At 35.3% G+C, this 22,196-nt stretch overlaps 1 protein-coding gene across 5 annotated transcripts in view; it reads left to right on the top strand.

The window, feature by feature from the left end:
* pisd (phosphatidylserine decarboxylase) overlaps nt 1–21,994 on the top strand; it is a 33,470-nt gene extending 11,476 nt beyond the window's left edge. For 4 of the 5 annotated variants that reach the window (XM_051109215.1, XM_051109212.1, XM_051109213.1 and 1 more), the window contains exons 3-8: nt 6,975–7,140; nt 9,956–10,192; nt 10,531–10,669; nt 13,764–13,913; nt 14,116–14,276; nt 19,889–21,994. In XM_051109215.1, the coding sequence (XP_050965172.1) occupies nt 6,975–7,140; nt 9,956–10,192; nt 10,531–10,669; nt 13,764–13,913; nt 14,116–14,276; nt 19,889–20,113 (1,078 nt within the window). In that variant the 3' untranslated portion in view covers nt 20,114–21,994. The remainder of the gene's footprint in view (nt 1–6,974; nt 7,141–9,955; nt 10,193–10,530; nt 10,670–13,763; nt 13,914–14,115; nt 14,277–19,888) is intronic. The other variant, XM_051109216.1, reaches the window with a different exon arrangement.
* Nucleotides 21,995–22,196: the final 202 nt, after the last annotated feature.

Genomic DNA, 22,196 nt, shown 5'->3' with positions numbered 1-22,196 from the left:
ACGGAGACCTTGCACGAACTGGGCCACCCTGCAGAGGGACAATCAGTGTGCAGTGTCGGATGAAACCCCTTGTCACTGTCCCGGCGCTGCGATTGCGTTTGGCCTATTTGCGACGTAACATTAGGCTGTTGCTAGCACTGTCCATCTGATACAATCCACACGTTTGCATAGCTCTACTCGGAGCAGATGCTGTTCTTCTTGAGTGAGCGAAAGATGCAAAGAGCCGAGGGAGGCTCAGATTCAGCCAGTGATTGGCCAATGTGTGCCTGCAATGAAGAAACAAGGGGGGCTATGTAGAACAGAGAGTGTGTGAAAGAGAAAGACTCCGAATCCGAAGACTTTACATTTATCTTTTTACTGGCTGCAGTGATCACCTCTCTAACGTCCGTCGCAGTTTGAGTAATGCGCTGTGAATAGCTGTTGAATTGCAAGGTTCTTTGATGGCTATTCATCTGCTCTGGACAGGTTGGGGGAGGGGTAGAAACACTCTAAATTCAATTGAATGATAACCTGATGACTGAAAGCTCTCGTAAAAACCCACAGTCATTGTTTCGAACCATTTGGGCGCACTAGGGCGCAGCGCGCACTTTGGCATATTAACTGGATTTGCCAACCACTAGAATGAGGTTACATAATGCACAGCACTAAAAGTGTTGAATGTGAAAGGTTATACCAGGCACTTGCACTGCTCTTTTACAAATGTAGTTTAAATCTTTGCACAGAGGAGCTGATAAATGTGGGTTATCAGGCTCATTGTTAGGATGTGCAGTAAGTATTTTTACCTCTAAAAAATGGTATGACAAAGGAAACCTTTGCATTTTCAATAAGAATGGTGGTGGCATGGGCAAAGTTGCTAATGTGATTCTGAGACGTTGCTAGGGCCTTTCAGGGGGTTGCTTGGTGTCCCAAGTGAAAAGAGCTCTCTGTAATGGCTCAAATCCAACCTTGAATGTAAGTCTTTTGTCTTTTTTTTTTCTGCCAGGCAGAAATGCTTGTCTGCCAGGTGCAGGACGAGTTAGGTGGAATTTTTAAATGTAATATTTGAATAAACCCCCACAATTAAATGTGAGCAGAAGGTAGGAGATGATAGTCTAATGATAGACCATATTGAACATAATGTGGTCACGCTTCACAGATCAAAGAGCCAAATGCTTTTTTCATAAAGGCGTTACCGGTTTGTTTACATTCGAATGCTCATGCGTATTAGTTCATTGGCCTAAAAATACAGCTGTATTTCTATTAATTGAGCTAAAGAAGTGCAATAAACAGTACCGGTATTACCAACCCAGGCACACTGGAAAACATGCCTGTTATAGCATTTCTGCAAAATTCTATTACATGGATTCTCGCACGTTTTGCGACAGTTTTGAACGTGAACGTAAATGCCAAATGAATGTAAATCTGACAACTTTGTAATGTTAATTATAGGTTTCGCAGCAGTACAGAAATTAGTTCGCCAAATGGTGCTAAAAAGTTAATTTTCTATCGCATTTGAAAATTATGTACTATGTACACTAAACCGTGAGTTAAACTGAACTGATAGTGTTAACAAAAGCAAACATGAAATACAAATGCATTTGCTGAAGCAACCATGCCACTTTAGCTAGCTTATGCAAGTTTTTGCAGTCTCATATTTCACAAGACTCGTACACAATGCTCCGCATTGCAAGTGCAGTGTTGTACCGGGTGAGCTACTAAGCAAGTTTACTACATCAGAAAAGCCGTACGTATAAAACATTTCATGATGCAACATCAAAATTGAGTAGTTTACAAATAAATTACCACTATAATCATAAATTGTCTGACTAGAATTGTAAAACATAGACGAAAAAATTTTTTGCAAGAAAAAAATTTGAGATTTTTGTGATACAAACCCAGTTCTGAGGAAAAAAAGTCAAAAGTCAGAGTTCATATCTGGCAATTCTGATATTGCTCGCAGTTGTGAGTTTATATCCTGCAATTGACCCTTTGCAAACAGCTTGTTGACAGGTGAACTATTTTGTCCGACAAACAATTCAGACAGGAGAGTAGATTAACTTCGGTGAACTAAAAAGTGAAAAATTGTGTGTATTGGTGTCTTTCCATGGTTAAAATTAAAGTACACATTTGCTGAAGCAGCCATGACATTTTAGCTAGCTTCTACAAATTTTTGAGATCTCATATTTCATAAGACTCGTACACGAGTTTCGTACACAATGCTCCGCAATGCGGGTGTGCTACCGAGCAAGTTTACTACATAAAAAAAGCTGTACATATAGAAAATTTCATGATGCCAACATCACAATTTTTTAGTTTACAAATGAATAATCTACCACAATAATCGTAAATTGTCTGACTAGAATTGTGAAATATAAACGCACAATTGCAAATTATAAAGTGAAGAAAATTGTGAAAAGAATTGTAAGAAACTTGCAATTCGGAGGAAAAGTCAATTGCGCAGTTTTGAGAAAATATCTCTTTTTTTTTTTTTCACCTCAGAATTGAACTTTATAACTCACAATTGTGAGTTTATGTCTCACAGTTCTGAGAAAAAAAAAGTCAGTCAGGGTTCTCACGGGACCTTAAAATCCTTGAAATTTTGAAAGTTTCTGGTCAGTATTACAACATATAAACTTGCATTTGCGAGTAAAAAATTTAATTTTTGGGATACAAACCCAATTCTGAGGGAAAAGTCTTAAGTCAGAATTCATATTTTCGCAATTCTGATATTTCTCACAATTGTGAATTTATATCCCGCAACTGACCCTTCACAAGCAGTTTAATTGACAGGTGATCTGACGCCGAATCCGCCATTTTGTCCGACAGACAATTTAGACAGGAGAGTAGGTTAACTTCGGTGAACTAAAACATGAAAAATGGTGTACTGACGTCTTTCCATGTTAAAAATAAAAATACGCATTGTTGTTCCGGGTGAGCTACAGAGCAAGTTTACTTGATCAAAAAAGCTGTACATATAGAACATTTTATGATGCCAACATCAAAATTTAGTCGTTTACAATTTAATGATGTACCACTATGATCATAAATTGTCTGAAAAGTAATTGAAGTTGTAGTGTTTTACTGCCACTAGTATTAATTTGAATTTTTTACAAGTTTTAATAATTAGTTTTAGGAAGAGGCTTTATTTATTATTTTATTTTATTTATTTTTTTTTAACAACATGTCATTTTTTGTAGTGTAAATATTTTAATGTTACACTGTCAAACTTTACAGTCTTTCCCCTTTCGAATTAATACATAGGAGCTGTACTTAATTGAAAGTTTCGGTTTAGCGTCGTTGCCAAGATGGCAAAGTGGACCCACTTCTTTTAAAAGGGACTTTGAGCATCACTATTTACATTTGCTCATACCAAAGCGGTGACTAGACTGGTCTCCAGAGTATGGTTCGATGTTATGCCTGTTGCAGATCATCTATTTAGAGTAATAGCAATAAAAATTTATACCTTTCCGTGGGAGAGGCCTGCACATCAGATGACGTTATGACGCATGACAGGTCAATGTACTTTTAGATTGTGGAGGGAAATATGTAGCCCAGGCACCAAAAGGTTGCCTGCTAAGCCTGACATGAGCTAGTGTTGCTATAGTTTTTATCATCAGTACACTGAGGATTATTACGGTCTGATTACTCACCCTGACCATGATGCAAATGTCTCAAACAGAGATTATTGGACAGTATGTTTTGAAAGGGTCAAAGTAAAGATGTTCTCATGTATGGCATTGTGAATATACCTGCGTTTGTGTTAGGCCTTCTGTGGCTAAGTCTCCTCTATGCACAGGTCAGAACAGGGTTTCATCCTGATTAGGGTGGACACGGTATTATATTCTATAGATAGCTTGTGTTGCTACAGCCCTGGACGGTCCCTATCAACCCCACTGGTGCTGTGTCATCACTTTCAGGGCCAAATATGACCCACTTTACTGACACACTAAAGCTAATCTCACTTTAGCCAGAAGCAGTAGCTCTTAGTGTCATTCTCAATAAAAAGCGAGTGGTTGTAGCCAAACAAGGCGACGCGGTCCATCAACAGGACTCCGGATAGAGGTGCGACATTTTTTCACGTGCTGTTCCATGGTTGCTGTTCCAACAGTTGTGTTGATCTGGAATGTTATCCGCCTGCACAGGTGCTAAAAATAGCGCAATGGACACAAAAATTATAAAAAGATTACTGGCGGTTATCCCTCATGGCCTCAGTAGTTCTGTGGAAGCGTCCCACTCGGCTTGACCCATAAAAACATGCATGTTCGTGTTGGTTGAATAGGTTTATGTTGATTAAAATGTGGAGCTTTTTTGTGATTATCACATAGACTGGCCCAGGCTTTCGGTCATGTATTTCTCCTCATGCAGCATTTCTAGAGCAGGAAGGTGATGATAAACCCTAAATGAGACTAAAGGTGTTAAGCAGGTGAAAGCAGCCTTTGCTCAGACTGATGTAAGTGGACTTGAGCTGAAAGGTATGGTCAGTGTAGATGTGAGAAACAATGTGAACGACTGTTAGGTTAGATTTACAGTGGAGAATTGCTATTCCTGTCTCTTTTCTATCTCAAGTATCTTTTCTAGCATTTATCTTCTGCTGTTTATTGTCTTCTGTATGGGCGTCTTTGTGTTTGGTCTTTGGTATGTGTGAGTGGGCTGTGTGTATGTTTCTGCATGTTTTATAAATCTTTCCTTCCTCCTTTCTACTATTTTGATAAAACAGCCCAGGTCTGTGTTATATGGCAAATCTCAAGAATGTTTGTTTGAATGTATACGTAACATTTCACCTTAAAAAAACAAAAAAAACAAAAACAAAACAAGAAAGTATGTTTTATAAAAAGAAAGATGAATTGTGGACAAATATTATGATTGTCATTAACTTAATATTTAGATTATATGGAACCCCATTTCTGCCACGAAAAAATAAATTAATAAAGGTGTAATTTTATCTCACAATTCTGACTTGCATGATATGAACTTGCAAATGCGAATTTTACAGTCAGAGTTACAAGATATAATCTCAAAATTCTGATTTTTTTAATAAAAAATGCATGATTATAAATTTGCAATTGTGAGAAAATTGCAAAGAAAATTGTGGGATTTAAACTTGCAGTTTAGAGAAAGTCAATTGCAAGATATAAACGCGCAATTCTGAATCAGTCTTTTTCCCCCTCAGAATTGGACTTTATAACTCGCAATTGTAGGTTTTTATCTCACGTTTGAGGAAAAAAAAGTCAAACTTGCATTAAATTAAACAGAATTTTGAGATACAAATGCAATGTTGAGAAAAAAGTCAGAAGTCAGAGTTTATATCACATAATTCTGACTTGCAATTGCAAATTGCCAAAAAAGTCAAAATTGCATGATATAAACTCGCAGTTGCAAGGAAAAGTCAGAATTTTGAGATGCAAATGCTGAGATCTCGCATTTCTGATATTTCTTGCAGTTGCAAGTTTTTATGCAATTCTGAGAAGTCAGAATTGCAAGTTTATATCTTACAGTTATGAAAAAAGTCAGAATTGCGTGATATAAACTCACAATTGTGAGAAAGTGTATAGAGTTTATATCTCGCAATGCTGATATTTCTCGCAGTTGCGAGTTTTTATCATGCAATTCTGAGGAAAAAAAGTCAGAACTGCGAGTTTACATCTAGCAATTTTGACTTTATAGCTAACAAATTTATATCTCACAATTCTGAAAAAAAAAAAAGTCAGGATTGCGTGATATAAACTCTGACTTTTTCTCAACATTGCATTTGTATCTCAGAAATCAGATATTTTTAAATCTTGCAATTTTGATTTTTTTTTTTTTTAACTTGTGAGATAACCTACAATTTGTGAGTTATAAAGTCCAGTTCTGAGAGGGAAAAAGACTGATATTTTCTCAGAATTGTGCGTTTATATATCACAATTTACTTTCTCTGAACTGCAAGTTTAAATCCCGCAATTCTCTTTGCAATTACAAGGAAAGAAGTAAGTCAGGATTTTGAGATACAAATGCAGTTCTGAGAAAAAAAGTCAGAAGTCAAAGTTTATATATCGCATTTCTGATATTTCTTGCAGTTGGAAGTTTTTTATGCAATTCTGAGAAGTCAGAATTAAGTGATATAAACTCAAAATTATGAGAAAGTCAGGATTTTGACATACAAACGCAATTATGAGAAAAAAAGTCTGAGTTTATATCTCGCAATGCTGATATTTCTCGCAGTTGCAAGTTTTTATTATGCAATTCTGAGAAAAAGTCAGAACTGCGAGTCTGTATCTAGAAATTCTGACTTTATATATAATGTCAAAATTGCGAGATGTACATTTGCAATTGCAAGAAAAAAGTCAGAATTGTGAGATAAAATGTTGCATATTACCTTTTATTTTTAATTCAGTTGCAGAAACAAGCTTCCATAATATAATATTTGTTTAATTATTTATATATTACATTAAGGTAATAACAGTTTTGGAAATACATGCTTAATTGTCATAAAAATGTGAAAAATAAAAATAAATAAAAATAATTTTCTATCATTAGTATCAACAAATGGAACTGCAGAAATACTTTTTTTTTCCAGCAGGTTTTCAGTCCCACTGTTTGATTGGCAGACCTCTAAATCATCCTGCCCCAAATTCTCACCATTCTTACTTTTTTCTCAAGATTTTGGGGTGAAATATGATCCAGGCATAGTCTTGACAGGTTTCTTGAGATTCATTCCATAACAGTGGTGCTCAATCCTCTTCCTGGAGGTCTACATGCATAGTTTAACTTCAGACCAATTTAATTACACCTGATCCAATTAAGATCTTCAGGAACCTTGGATAATTACAAACAGGTTGAAGCAGGGTTTGCACTGAGCTCTGCAGGAAGGTAGATCTCCATTAACAGGATCGGGCATCCTTCTCTACAATATTTAGACCATCTGCACATATATTTTTCATTTCCACCTTCTTTATTTTTCATACGTGTCTGTCCCGGGATTTTGTGCACTTTGGCATCATGAATGTGTTGTGCAGGTTGCAGTTCCCACAACTGGCCCTGCGGCGGCGACTAGGCCAGCTGAGCTGCATGTCACGGCCTGCTGTCCGCCTTCGCTCATGGCCTCTGTCCTTCCTCTACTACATCCTGCCCTTTGGAGCGCTCAAACCTCTCGCCAAAGTAGGCTGGAGGCCCACAAGCAGAGTAAGTACAGGTGGAAACATCAAATAGGGCCTGTGTGTGTTTGCAAAATCTCACTATCCAGAGACATAAATGCCATCCATCAGTGTGTAATAATCAGTGTATAATAGCCTTTTGGGTTTTTGTCTGTGATTATAAAAAAAAAAAATGTTACTGGAACCATTAAGGAATAATGCCCTAAATAACACTGATCAGGGATCAGTTTTTATCATTCATAACCCAGAGAAAGGAAGCTGCAAAATTGATGTGAGGTCAGCAGAAATGGCTGCTGCTATCAGCAGATGGCTGCTTGCATATGGACCCGCTGAGCTCTGAGCTCCACTGGGACTCGTGTGAAAAGAGCCATTGTCCCACGGTGCAGCTCTGAACTGAGGAACACTTTGTCTCTAGACCCAGTCGAGGGCATCGTGCCATGGTGGTTCTGACACCGCTATTGTTCAGTTCCCACGAAAAATTGCCAGTCAGCCCATGCTGATGCTCTGAAGCAGATAACGTATCTCCAGTGGCAGACAGGAAGTTACAGAGAAACCTAAAAATGTTTGGTCTGTTAATGTAAATCTACAGGAGGTGTCATGGCATTATGACTTTGAGTTATGAAATTAATTATGAAATCTTGCACTGATAGTAGTACACGTTTTACGTTACCTTTAGTCATTTAGTGGATGCATTATCCACTTACAAATTAGGAGCTTCACAAGCTATTTATCATTAGAGCCAAGCCAATAATGTTTGCAGTACACACTTATAATGTTTAGTAATGTATAATGTAAAGTATATTGAAGTGTATACAAATATAGTTAGTAAGAAGTAATTCTAATTTAATAATTATAAGTGATAAGTAAACTGCCATTCAAATGTTTTTTTTTTTTTAAAAAGTCTCTTCTCCTCATCAAGGCTGTCTATTTGATCAAAAATACAGAAAAAAAAAACTGTAATACTGTGAAAAATAAATTCAATTTAAAATATCAGTTTTCTATTTTAATATACTTTAAAGTATAATTTATTCCTGTGTTGCAAAGCTAAATGTTCAGCATCATTACTCCAGTCTTTAGTGTCACATGACACCTTCAGAAATCATTCTAATAATAATTTATGATCAGTCAATGTTGATTTTTTTTTTTTTTTTTTTTTTTTTTTTTTTTGGGGGGGATTCTTTGAATTAAAAAAATAATAATAAAAAATAAAAGAATTTATTTTAAATGGTAATCTTTTGTAATTATGTACGCAACCGTTCAAGGGTTTGGGGTCTTTTTTCTTTCTTTCTTCCTTTCTTTCTGTTTTAAATTAAATAAATTTTAAATAAAATTTCACTCTTTTTTTTTTTTTTTTTTTTTTTTTTTTTTTTTTTACTCCTTTTTTTTTTTTTCTCCTCTATTTTTGGTCAAATAAATGCAACCTTGAAGAGCAAATTAAACTTCTTTAAAAAACATTTTACAAACATTTTGTGATCTTATTGATCCCAAACGTTTGAATGGCAGTGTATACTAAGAATATATGTGGGTATATTTTATATAATATTTTATATATATTCAATATTTTTACATTATTCAGCATTTATTTTGTATTGTATTTTGGTAATGAAAGTAGTTTTTTGTATTATTATTATTTTTAATAGTTATTTAATAATCCTCACAGCACCTGAATAATAAAAAGAAACATAGAATATTGCATCCTAACTATTGCCAGTTGCAAAACTATTGGCCATTGTTGAACCCACATAAGAAAAATAAAGCAATCAAAACAAAATTTTCCATAAACATAACCAATAGCAACTGGAGTTTAATTAAATAGATAAATGTAAACATATATATGTGTGTGTGTGTGTGTGTGTGTATGTTAATAATACTACATTATTATAACTAATAAAAAATATTACACAAATAATCAACAAATTGAGTTGACTTTTTAAAAATATTCTAGAATGTCAACTCCTTATTTGAATTTTAAATTCATATTTTAAAAGGTAACTGATTGTCAATTTTTGTCTTATTATCTTGGCATAATATTTATTTACAGATTCAAAATGTGAAAGTGTAATGACACTTCTGGTTCTTAAAGAGTATTTTCTGGGTCAGGCAACATCGGACATCCTACACTTCCTGCTTGTTAAACCCGTAACTATCATCTACAACCCACCACCCTGTAAGACTCCAAGAGTGTCCACATTTAGCCTCCTGTCTGTCAGCTGGGATTGAAGCTAACTACAGTAATCCACTTACGCTGAGCACTCAGGCCAGCTCCTGTCATGCATCAGCCTCCATGCTATCTGTAGCACTGATCTAGGATCACTCCTTACCACATCAATAATGATCAGTGAGCTACACTGATCTAAATACTCTTAGAATCTAAACACTGGAGCACAGCGGGTGATGTAAAGCCACATGCAGGTGCTGGACTCAATACAGCAGGTTTTAAACCCTTTAGATGCTCACCTGCATTAAAGAGTGTACACACCTTTTTTTTTTTTTTTTAAACAAATATGACCTTTTTGGGGAAAATTTACTAACCTTGGCTTGTTATAAAAAGGTCAAATTATCTGACATTTTGAAACTTTTCTGACCTGACACAGGGTCGTGAAGGTGCAATTTCGGTGCATCATTAATTTTTATGCTGCATTCCATTCAAAATCAGTTGTGGGATATTGATATTTGACTTCTGATAATAAAGCCTTGTCTGTATAAAGAAACAAAGTGACAGCGCTGCTTGCGTTTGCTTTGCAGGTGGAAGATCAGTAAGTTTGCTTACTTGCAAATGTTTGCTTTTGTGTGTAGCATATATGAGCATGGCGTCTCTAAACTCTCTGTCTCTTGGGATGTAGGTTACAATCTACAAGTCCATACCCACAAGACTCCTCTCCAGAGCCTGGGGTCGCTTGAACCAGGTGGACCTGCCAACATGGTTACGAAAACCTATCTTCAGATTGTATATATGGACATTTGGAGTCAACATGAAGGAAGCGGCTGTAGAGGATCTACAGCACTACAGAAACCTGGGCGAGTTTTTTAGGCGCAAACTCAAACCGCAGGTCCGGCCAGTGTGCGACTCGCACTGCGTGGTGAGTCTGGGTTTGTAACTGTAGAGAAAAAGACATTCTTGAATAGATTTGTTGTCCCGTTCACTTTCATTCACATGCAAATGAATGAGAATGGGTACATGGGCAAGCATGTATATCAAATTTTCATTCCAGTAGAGCCAGTAGATACTCTAAATGTTGTAATTTTTGGAGATTTTATGAGTTAAAAACAATCTAATATTTATTGGAATTTGATAATTTTGCATATTCCAGCTACTCATGTTGGTTTTTAATACAATATACGAAAAACAAGTAGACAGTATATAGACCGATACTTGCAGACTGGTTTAGTTCACCATGACTGTTCGTTTGCTCCACAGATCAGTCCAGCTGATGGCAAGATCCTTCATTTTGGTCGTGTGAAGAACTGTGAGGTCGAGCAGGTGAAGGGAGTGACCTACTCTCTGGAAACATTCCTCGGGCCGCGCAACTGGACCGAGAATTTACCTGCTAACAGAAGTAAGTCTCGCTAAAATTATGTAATTTGACCAAGTACCACATGTTCCTGGATTGAAATCTGATACTAGAACGCCACAAGATTAACACTAGAAAATAGGTTTTTTTGAGCAGCTAAATCTGTTTTTAGATTATGAACATGACATAAGAATCACAATTTCAGGAAGAAATTTGCATTGTACAGTCAGCAAAAAAAGACACGTGCTGATTGTCACAATGCTGGCAAAGTTAAAGCGGTGCTAATTACATTACATAATTACATAAGGCATTTTCAAATTTATTTTCAAATTAGTAAAACTGTATTGATATTTTTGGATCTCTGGATGTTTAACTTTATATTTCTAATGCCTCAACAACTTGTGCTAATGCATTTACAACAGCTGTATTGTTTTACGCCGTGTGACTTAAAATAACAAGTACTTGGAAAAGTTTAATGTCGTACTTTGTACCCTAAGTATAATCTTCACTACTGTACAAAAGTTTGGGGTCAGTATGATTTTTTGAGAGAAGCATCTTGCGCTCACCAAGGCTGCAGTTATTTGATTTCATATTAAGAGTTTAAATGAACAGCATTTATTTGAAATAAAAATCTTTTGTAACATTATACATGTCCTTACTATGGAAGCCCTTTTCTGCCACTGAATAAGAAATAAAGAATTGCAAAGTTTTTTTCTCACAATTCTGAGTTTACATCTCGCAATTCTAACCTTTTTTTTCTCAGAATTGCCTGATATAAACTCAAAACTGCAAGTTATAAAGTCAGAAGTGACTTATATAGACAGATAGCGATATATAAACTTGAAATCAGTGTTGCCAACTTCTTTCAATGGAAAGTAGATAACACCCACTTGCATGTAAAATAGAGCAACAGAATATCAGGTGTCTTTATTTTTTTGTGTGGATATTTTTTTTTTTTTTTTTTTTTTTTTTTAACTGAAAGCACTGCTCCTCTGCTGCTCGCTGAACAGAGTAGATGCAGATGGAGAGAGAGAGGTGTGTGCGCGTTGGGAAAGCAAGACCTTGCGCTTGTGCGGCAGTACCGGAGAGTCTCGGAAACTAAATAAGGTTTGTCCAAGAAGTCGCTAGATTTGTCGCTAGGCGCTTTCTTGGAAAAAAGTCGCTAAGGGCTCTGAAAAGTTGCCAAGTTGGCAACACTGCTTGAAATTACGAGAAATAAAGTCAGAATTCCAAGATAAAAATAGCAAGTCTGACTTTTTTTTAAATCGCAAATGCGAATTTAGATCTCACAATTCTTACTTTTTTCTCAGGATATAAACTTGCAATTGCGAGTTTTGAAGGGGAAAAAAGGGAAACTTAACTTGCATGTTATGAAGTCAGAGTTACAAGTAAAGAATAAAGATATAAACTCCCAATTCTGAGAAATTCTCAATTCTGAGTTTATATCTTGCAATTCCAACTTTATTTCTCAGAATTGCAATTGCGAGTTTATATCTCTTTGAGGAAAAAAGTCAGAATTGCAAGTTTGTATCACAATTCTAAAGAAAAGTCAGAATTGTGAGATAAAAAGGCGCAATTACCTTTATTTTTTTATTCAGTGGTGGAAACAAGCTTCCATACTTTACTGTCACTTGTCCTTGCAGAATAGGGCTTGGCAATATTATCACGATAATTTTTTTTCATATCGGTCGATATTGATGATAAATGTTTTTTGTTTTTTTTTTTTGTTTTTTTTTCCTTTAAAGTTTAAAGGCAGATTTTTGCTACAATGTGAAAGTTGTCAAAAAACAGACGGTTAAATGTGGCTTTAAAATATTCTTTATGGTCAACATGACAAACACTTTTTTTTTTTTTTTTTTTTTTTTTTTTTTTTTTTTTAATTCTTCACACTTTTTGCAGTCATTTTTCCCTAACAAAATATATATCTTAACTGAAAAAAAAATTCTTAGCTTTGCATGTTTTAATGAGTAATATTGTTTCAAATCAAGCAACAGGTTTATGTTACCTGATAATATTAATAGTAATATAACTTTTTTTTTTGTCTCTTAAACATTTGATAGTAACTTGAGGATGCAGATGTAGATTTATGTTCATTAGCAAAATAGTAATATCTGTAAAAACTGTAGCAACCTCATTTTTATATGGTGAAATTTAATTATTCTGACTGTTTTTTTTTTTTTTTTTTTTTTTAATTAACCACCGCTCTTCCGTAGTATCATCCATAGATCATGATAATAACAGTTAAAACCAAATATAGCACCTCAGTACCATGGTAAAAATGTAATATGGTTCCTAGGTATTTGTATGAAAAACAGTAGTCTAAATACATTTAGTATAAATGCATAAACGCTATTTAATCTAAAAAAATACTGTAATTACATTCCATTACTCCTCTGTCAATACATTTAATACATGTCTAAGTTTACATTAATAATGTAATAAAATTCGACACAAATATACCCACATTTCTGACACAATACCACGGTGCAGTTAGTGTTACTACAGTAAATCTATGGTAAATGTTGGCGATTTGTAGATAAAAAAGCCTTCTGACTGCATCGTTGCACACAGTGTTTCTCCTGTTTGTCAGCGCTGTTTCATCTGGCTATAAACCGAGTCATTTGTGCTCTTCACTGAATTTAAGCACTTCACATTGGCGCTGTTTAGAGACCGAGACTCCTCAGCGAGTGAACGTCACGCCGTGCCGCCATTTGAACTTTCCGAGCGGATAAACGGTCCCTTTTGTTCCGCCTTTGCCGCATAAATATTATATCGAACATTTATCGAACTCTCGTTATCATTTATCGAGGAAATTCATATCACACGATAATTATCGTTATCGATTTATCGCCCAGCCCTATTGCAGAATATAAGTAATTTAAAAAGAAAAAATGACTGACAACAAACTTTTAAATGGTACCTCTAAAATCAAATGGAAATTATAGATTGATATGAATGTTGAAGGACCTATGCCTAAACCTAAAATCTTGTCTGACCAATCTGACCATCAAGGAACATGTCCTACTTGGGTTAACCATGCTGAGTTTATATAGGCCCAGTATGTTTCATATTGGTTTTCCTACCAATTAATGAAAATAATCACTATTATTTTTCCTGTTATTCCTTGTCACACTTTTAGATGAGGCCGATCCTGGCACGTACCAGGATGCCCTGGTCACTAAAGAGGGGAACGAGTTGTTTCACTGTGTAGTTTATCTGGCTCCAGGCGACTACCACTGCTTCCACTCGCCTACAGACTGGAGAGTGGCACACAGACGCCACTTCCCAGGTCAGCAGCATTATACGTTCTCTATTTTGCTTTGCTTTCTGAAAATATGATTTGTTATTAAAAGATTAATCAACAAAGACTTTAGGTCTTATATGTTTGAGTGTCTTTTCTAATCTGATGGCAACTGAGCAGTGCGATAGCATCTGTATGTACTTACGTAACTGAAGCTGAGTGTGGTCTGATGTGCACGTGTTTATTATAGGTTCTCTGATGTCAGTAAACCCAGGAGTTGCACGCTGGATCAAGGAACTTTTCTGCCATAATGAGCGGGTGGTCTTGAGTGGGGAGTGGACACATGGTTTCTTTTCACTCACAGCTGTGGGAGCGACAAACGTGGGATCTATACGCATCTATTTTGACAAGGTTAGAACTTCTACGTATTAAGTCTTTGCGTGACAATAACAACTCTCACCTTCTGCTGTCTATGAAAAGCTCCAATACATATCACAGCAAAACCACTTATGCATGTCCTGAAAGAAGAACAACGTACTTCAGCGTACCCTGTTCAAAAGTTCATAGCTGTTATATTAGAAATACTGCGGTTGTGCAACATCTAGTTCATGGTATCCAGCTGTTTGTTGAGCCATTTTTGCACTGTGACTATTTTTAAAGCAGTCTGTTGGGTCTGAAGGGCTCCCGGGGACAAGTAGCACCATGAAGATCAGCAACAGACTATACTTTAATCTCTCCATAACACCTCACAAATAAACCTGCGGGTTCTGCATAAAAACAGGAACATTGCTCACAGCAGGTGATTTGTCCAAGAGTATTGAAATGTATTGTCAGGGAATTTGTACTCAAGCACTGCTTTAAAAGCTGTAGCAGCAATGCTTTAAATAAAATTTCTAGGACAGGCTCTAACAGTGCTGACCATTGTCACGGTTATAGCTTTTCTCATTCACTTTGGCACATTTTTCAAAACAAGCGTAACATTCTCTAAATAGTAAGCAAAATTGGTACAACTGTTTGCTGGAACATCAGAACTCTATTGCATGTCTGCAAAATGTAGCAACTCCCCCAAAACAATTAATTCTTGCTTCAAAATCTAGTTATTGTGTCAATGACGTGGCCAGTGCCACCAAAATAAAGTGTTCTTGTCATCGTATGAGCCACACTGGTAAGAATGGGTTTCTACTTTCTGCTTCTGCTTTCTGTGCTATACAATAATGTCAATTTTGTCTGTGTATCACACTGAGAATTTTAGATACAAATTTTTACAGTAGCTAAAATGTATTGGTAAAAGCCAATGCCATAGCACACAAAAAGGTTTTTTTTTTCTAATTTATACAGTACATTTATTTTAGTATGACATGAAAACTAAAAATTCACCATTGCTTGTTCATTTTTATCCTATTGTCTTCCCCTAACACCACCACACATTCTTGCATATCTTCCTATTGCTCTTCCACAACAAGCAACTGTGATTGTTCAGTTTACATGTAACACAATTCTACGGATAAATGTACTGTACAAATATAAAGGTATGTATACAGTACAGCTGTAGATGCTGCTGTTTAGGGTTGTGACATTCCTCCTTCAGAAACAGTAGTGATTGTGCTGGGCAAACACCACATATATGGTTCCAAACTTGGCTGATTGGCAAAATTGTAATTCCGATTTCATTACAGTGGCAGGTGCACTCTTGCACTCACACTTTTTTTTTTTTTTTTTTTGTTATATTTTTTGGCTTTTTGGTACTTTATTATTGAGAGGACAGTGGAGAGATGACAGGAAAGTACTGGGTAGAGAGAGGGGAGCGGGATCGGCATAGGACCTCGAGATGGGAATCGAACTTGGGTCACCGCGAGTGCTGTATGTGTCGGCGCACTAACCACAAGGCTGTCTGACATCAGTGGTTCTGCGAAGAACCTCAAACATCCATGGAACCTTTCAAATGCAGAAAGTGTTCTTTAGATTTTTTTAAATGTTTTTCAAAATGGTTCTGATAGAAGCTGTTCACTGAAAGGTTCTTTGGGGAACCAAAAATGGTTCTTCTATGGCATCACTGCAAAAACACCCTTTTGGAACCTTTATTTTTAAGGGTGTACAGTTGCAAAGGGGCAGAACATTTCTGGGAAGTTCCCAAAAATCACCTTTACACTAATGGCAAGCTATTTGCCAGCTTAGCAGACATTACAACCATTCCATGTCAGATTTTGATAATTGAATGAATCATTTTGCATGTCATGGCTCAGATGATGAAATAACGTTTAAATGTTGTGGAGAATTTAACTATTTCAGTGAAAATCAACTTTTGCACATGTGCCAAAACACATGCAATTAAATCAATTAGATATTCAAATCTGATGTGAACAAGAAACTAATTGTTCAGACAACTGAACTTGAGCCAAAGCGACTGAGGAAAAACTTTAAACTTGAAATAAAGCTGAAATAAAATATAAAGATTATATTTAAAAACTAAACAAAAATTAGCAGTGTTGCCTCGGCAGTTAACTGAAATTATGTATTAAATGACTAAGAGTGAAATAAAAATAAAGCTAAATAGAAATAAAAATAATAAAAATGACAATAGTCATAAAACTACTGAAACTTGACATTAACACAAAAATATAAAAAAGCTATTTAAAATATTGGTAGCATTTTATTTTACAGTGCTGTTACTCATGTACATACTTTGTACTTATTATAGTAATTACAATAACTAGGTACTAACCCTGAACATACCCCTAAACCTAACCCTACCCCATGTGGTTACTTTATATGTGACCCTGGACCACAAAACCAGTCGCAACTCGAATGGGTATATTTGTAGCAATAACCAAAAATACATTGTATGGGTGAAAATGATAAATTTTTCTTTTATGCCAAAAATCATTAGCATGTTAAGTAAAGATCATGTTCCATGAAGATATTTAGTAAATTTCCTACCGTAAATATATCAAAACTTAATTAGTAATATGCATTGCTAAGAACATAATTTGGACAACTTTAAAGGCAATTTTATCAATATTTGAATTTATTTATTTTTTTATTTAATTTTTTGTGGTCCAGGGTCACATATTACCATAACTTTTTTAGGTAGGTACACTGCAAGTACACTCTAAGTACACGTACTGTAAAATAAAGTAACCAAAATATGAATAAATAAGTGAATAAAACGCTGATAATAAATAAAAACATAATAATAGCACATTTTTGGTATGTTAAAATCTTCAGTAAGTAGCATCTCTTTGATTTCTGAGAAATGGTGCTGCTGCTTCTACGTAAATGTCACCCTTTCCAGTTTACCTCTATACAGATTAAAGCTCACCTGTCAGCCTCTCTAATCAAGTAGTCGAACACACACATTAGTCAGGTTAGACGCCATATTGGATTTGACATGAGCTTGTGAAAGAACAGATGCCTTTTGTGCATATTTTTTTTTTTTTTTTTTTTTTTTTTTTTGTTGTTTTTGCTTGACAACCCCTGGTCACTGCAGTGTACAGAAAAAGAGAAGTATGAACTTTCTTCAAAAATAACTCAAAAAAATTTATGTTTCACCTAAATCTCAAAGTATACTTTTTATGCAAACACTAGGGTATTTGTACAGTGTGCGTAACTTAAATTTAGTAATCAGCATAGTAAGAGCGTACTGTGCACACATCCAAATTTGTCAACCTTTGCATACTCTATGCACAGCACACACGCACCTTTTTTTTTTTTTTTGCAATAATTAGTTTGTCCACAAGGTAGCAACAATGTCCTGGGCCATTGTCGAAATGCCCAAGTTGAGGAGAGCTTGAGTTAGTTGATTTTTAAGATACCTCTGATATCTCTAGTATTATTCTGCACAGTCATTTTTATTGGGCATAAGCTCTAGGCAGAAGTATTGCAGATGCTGGACAACTATGAGACATTTTCTAGCGTACGTGTTGACCTCGTTTGCACTCGCTGTCAAATGGAGTATACTTTATGGGCCAATATGTTATAATTTCTGAATAGCCACAAAATCATTCTTGTCAGTGTATGATTTATTTTCTGTAATACCATTTGTGGTTTTTCAGCATAAACAGGATATTGAGCTACACCGCTAAGAGTGAATTTGGCCTCGTTCCTAATGGGCCGTAATCAGACCACTAGACAGTAGTGGGCTTGTGTAACAATGTGGGTTAATGGGTAAGATGACTGTTTGAAAGTAGACGGTAGTGACACCTGTTTGTTGTATCCTCACTTGGATAAGTGGTGTTTCAGTAGCAGGATATGAGCTCACTGTGTCATGACCCATAATACCACATTTCTAAAAGTGGCTGTTCTCCCTAAATCTAATGCAGGGTTTCTGCAGTTTTTATGAGAGTAAATTAAAGACTTTTTTTAAAGACCAACTAAAGAAAATTTAAGGAGAAAAATAAACATTACAGCAATATAAGTATAGTTCGAGTTTCTTTCACTTTCAAATTAGAAGCGTCTAGCAATAGTTTGTTTTTAGTAGGGTTGCACGATAAATCGCATGCGATTGTCAGGCGCCTCTAGTCAGTAAAGCCGGTATAGTAAAGTGGTAGTAAATCTCCATGACGTGCATTCAGCTGGAGCAGCAATTAATACACGGAGCCATAAATCACTGACAAGCTACGCAAAATCGCGCTCATAATCGAATGCGATTCATCTGCGATTATGAGTGTGATTTTGCGTATCTTGTCAGTGATTTACGGCTTTTTGTATTAATTGCCGCTCTAGCTAAATGCACGTGATGGAGATTTACTACTAATCAAAGTACCGGCTTTACTGACTAAACGCGACTGACAAACCCATGCGATTTATCGTGCAGCCCTAGTTTTTAGTTCATTTAAGTTCCATCTTTTCCTCGCTTTCCTTCGGTAAAAGTGCTGTGCACATTTTACTTTCACTTTCAAATTAGCAGCAATTCAGCATCAAGCTGTTGTTTTTAGTTTGAGTTTTCCCTCTTTTCTTCACTCTCCTTTGTTTTTAAGTAGCTTGTAAAAGCGTTGTGTGCATTTTACTTTCACTGTCATATTAGTGACATTAATGTAACAAACTTTTATTAACAAAACAAATAATAATACACCATGTTATATGCCTAATATAAAATAATGACTTACACAAAGTTTAAATAGGTATACAAAACTGAAAATCAGTAAACACTATGTAACCAAATAAATAAGAAACGTAGAATTGTTATTAGCAAAACGAATAAGAAAGCTTGGAAGCACGGCATACACCTTGATGTAAAATATATATACATATATATGAAATTACACAGTTTAAAGAAATAAAAATCAACAAACACTGTGGAACCAAGTACATAGGAAACTTCCACTATCACCTTAGATAAATGGCAGAAGTCAACAGGCTTTTCAAAATCCAAAATATTTTTAAAACAGGCACTTTTGCAATTCGTTTTAACACTCTTCCACTCTCTCTTCTTGTCAGTCAGCTCGAGTCACTCTCTTGACGTGATAAATGAAATCTGATCTGTGATGCGACTGTTGTTTGGTACAATGCATTCGTGTTCAGTTTTAATTGTATTGTCTGTTCTCTAACTGAACTAAATGATTTTTATTACTATAAAAAAAATCAAAACGACAAGTTCTTCTCCGGGTGAATGACAGATGAAGCAGCACATACCGCCATCAACCACGTACTGTCTAATGAAAATGGAGCGAGCTAGACCATGTAGTAAAGTAAGCTTTCGCTTCACTTTAAAATGAAACACGAAGAAACAATCCCTCAAGAAAATTTATGCCATGATCATATAAACTTAAGACTTGCTGCTCTGATTTAAGACCTTTCAAGGCCTTAATTCACAGAAAAGCAATTTAAGACCTTTTTTTTTTTTTTTAAAGACCTGTGGAAACCCTGTAATGGATTTGGATTTTATTCGTGTTAAAATATATAGAGAGGTTCTGCATTTTTAGTACCAGATTTGGAGGATAGTTGGATTGTTTTTAAAGGCAAACAGTTAGTTTTTAGTGCACTGACATTAACAACTTTTTGTTTTGTTTTTTTCTTTTCTTTAGGAGCTCCGCACCAACAACCCTCGATACAACAAAGGAACGTTCAACGACTTCAGCTACGTAACGAACAACAACCGAGAAGGCGTGAGCATGAGAAAAGGAGAGCACCTTGGCGAGTTCAACTTGGGCTCCACTATTGTACTGTTATTTGAAGCTCCACGGGATTTTACCTTTAATTTGAAAGCAGGCCAGAAGATCCGTTTTGGAGAACCTCTCGGGACAATGTAACGCAGACGAGAGGGGAACGGAATCTGATGATGGACACGCGAAACTGTGTGCAGATGCATTCAGGGTCTCAAAAACTAATACACTCACATTTGCAGAGATGTACTCTGTTTAAACTGAGATACATGTGTTTTCATATGTACTCACTCAAACACCACTGTTGCATTATTGCCATTGGGTTCTCCCAGTTGTTTTGTTAGGGTTCATAGGGGTTTTTTTTGTTGTTGTGAAGCAAGCGAAGCTTAGACCATCATGTCGTAAAGTATTTGTTTACCATGAAATGCCATCCAGCTTTTTTGGCTCTAAATTATTTTTCTATTTTGTTTTAGTTAAACGGTTGTTTTGTTTTTGTGTTCGCCCATATTGCCTTTTGCTGGAGTCAACCTGCGTGAAGAGTTCAGGATTTCCACAGCTTACTGTGCAAGCATTGGGGATGTATGAGAGACCATCACTATTTGGTACCTTCATATTTCACAACGCTTATCTTTAAAACCGTTCTCTCCGTCCAACTTTTGCTCTTCACGAAGGTGCAAGCCATTTTGACAGTAAAATCGTGGACACATTTAAGAAAGTGTTTTGGAAAAGACAGGCGACAATTATCACTGCCGTTGTTCTCTGGCGTTGAATTATGCCTTTGCTTGTTGGTCTAGCAGTTAGTTGGAAGATAAATGTTAAGTATTATACTGTCTCAACTTGATTAGTGCCAAAATGCAAGATATATTTTTACTAACACACCTTTTTTGCCCTTTTGATATGAATCGAGTTCTTGTGATCTTATGGTTTGATTTTCGTTCTTGATTTTTTTTTTTTTTTTGATTAACCAGCATCTGAGAAGTTCAGTAGGCAAGTTCTACACCCTGAGCGAAGGATAAAGACCCTCCGGACTCCCCCTAATCTGGACCACACATGTGTATGAAGATTAGGGGAAGGAATCTGGAAATTTTGCTTTGAATGTGTTGAAAACACTGGGCTTTTATGTGCACTGGGCCACCCTTTTGGAGAAAACTCTTGTTAATTCAATTCATGTAACATAGACATTAACTAGTTCAGAGTGCAAGAAACATGTCATTAATAAATTTTGAAGGTTATTTAAAATGTGTTGCATAAAATTGTGATATTTGTATTATCATTTGATTACATCATCGTAATGTTTTTCCTACAATGCTTTGTCATAAGGTTTGCAATTACAGACTTTTTTTCCCCATTTACACTACACTACCAGTCAAAAGTTTTTGAACAGTAAGATTTTTATTTTTATTTTTTTTAAGTACTAGTAGTCGTCGTCTCTTCTGCTCACCAAGCCTGCATTTATTTGATCCAAATATTTTTACTATTTAAAATAACTGTTTTCTCTGAATATATTTCAAAATGTAATTTATTCCTGTGATTTGAAAGCTAAATTTTTAGCATTACTCCAGTCACATGATCCTTCGGAAATCATTCTAATATGCTGATTTGCTGCTCAAAAATTATATTATGGTATCACTTTACAATAAGGTTCATTAGTTAACTACATTATTTAATATGAACAAAGAATGAACAATACTTTTTAATATTTATTAATCTTAGTTAATATTAATTTCAGCATTTACTAATGCATTATTAATGTTAACATTAGTTAATGCACTGTGAACAAACATGAACAAACGCTTGTATTTTTAACTAACACTAACAAATAGTTACAATATTAATAAATCGTGTAATGTATTGATCGTTGTTTGTTTGTGTTAATTAATATATTAACTAATGTTAACAAATGACACCTTATTGTCATCTTAAGTGTTACCTTTATAATGTTGAAAACAGCTGAGTAGAATTGTTTCAAAATAAAATAAAAGTATTAATTTCTATAATTTTTTTTCCCAAAAAAAAAAAAAAATTATACTGACTCCAAGCTTTTGAATGGTATAGTGTATAATATTACAAAATCTTTTTATTTCAAATAAATGCTGATCTTTGGATCTTTCTATTCATCAAAGAATCCTAACAAAAATGTACTCAACTGTTTTAATTATTGATAATAATAAAAATGTTTCTTGAACAGCAAATCAGTATATTACAATGATTTCTGAAGGATCATGTGACA

The sequence above is a fragment of the Labeo rohita genome, chromosome 5 (genome assembly GCF_022985175.1).
Source record: "Labeo rohita strain BAU-BD-2019 chromosome 5, IGBB_LRoh.1.0, whole genome shotgun sequence".
Lineage (NCBI taxonomy): Eukaryota > Metazoa > Chordata > Actinopteri > Cypriniformes > Cyprinidae > Labeo > Labeo rohita.
This window is presented reverse-complemented; position numbering and strand designations above follow the sequence as displayed.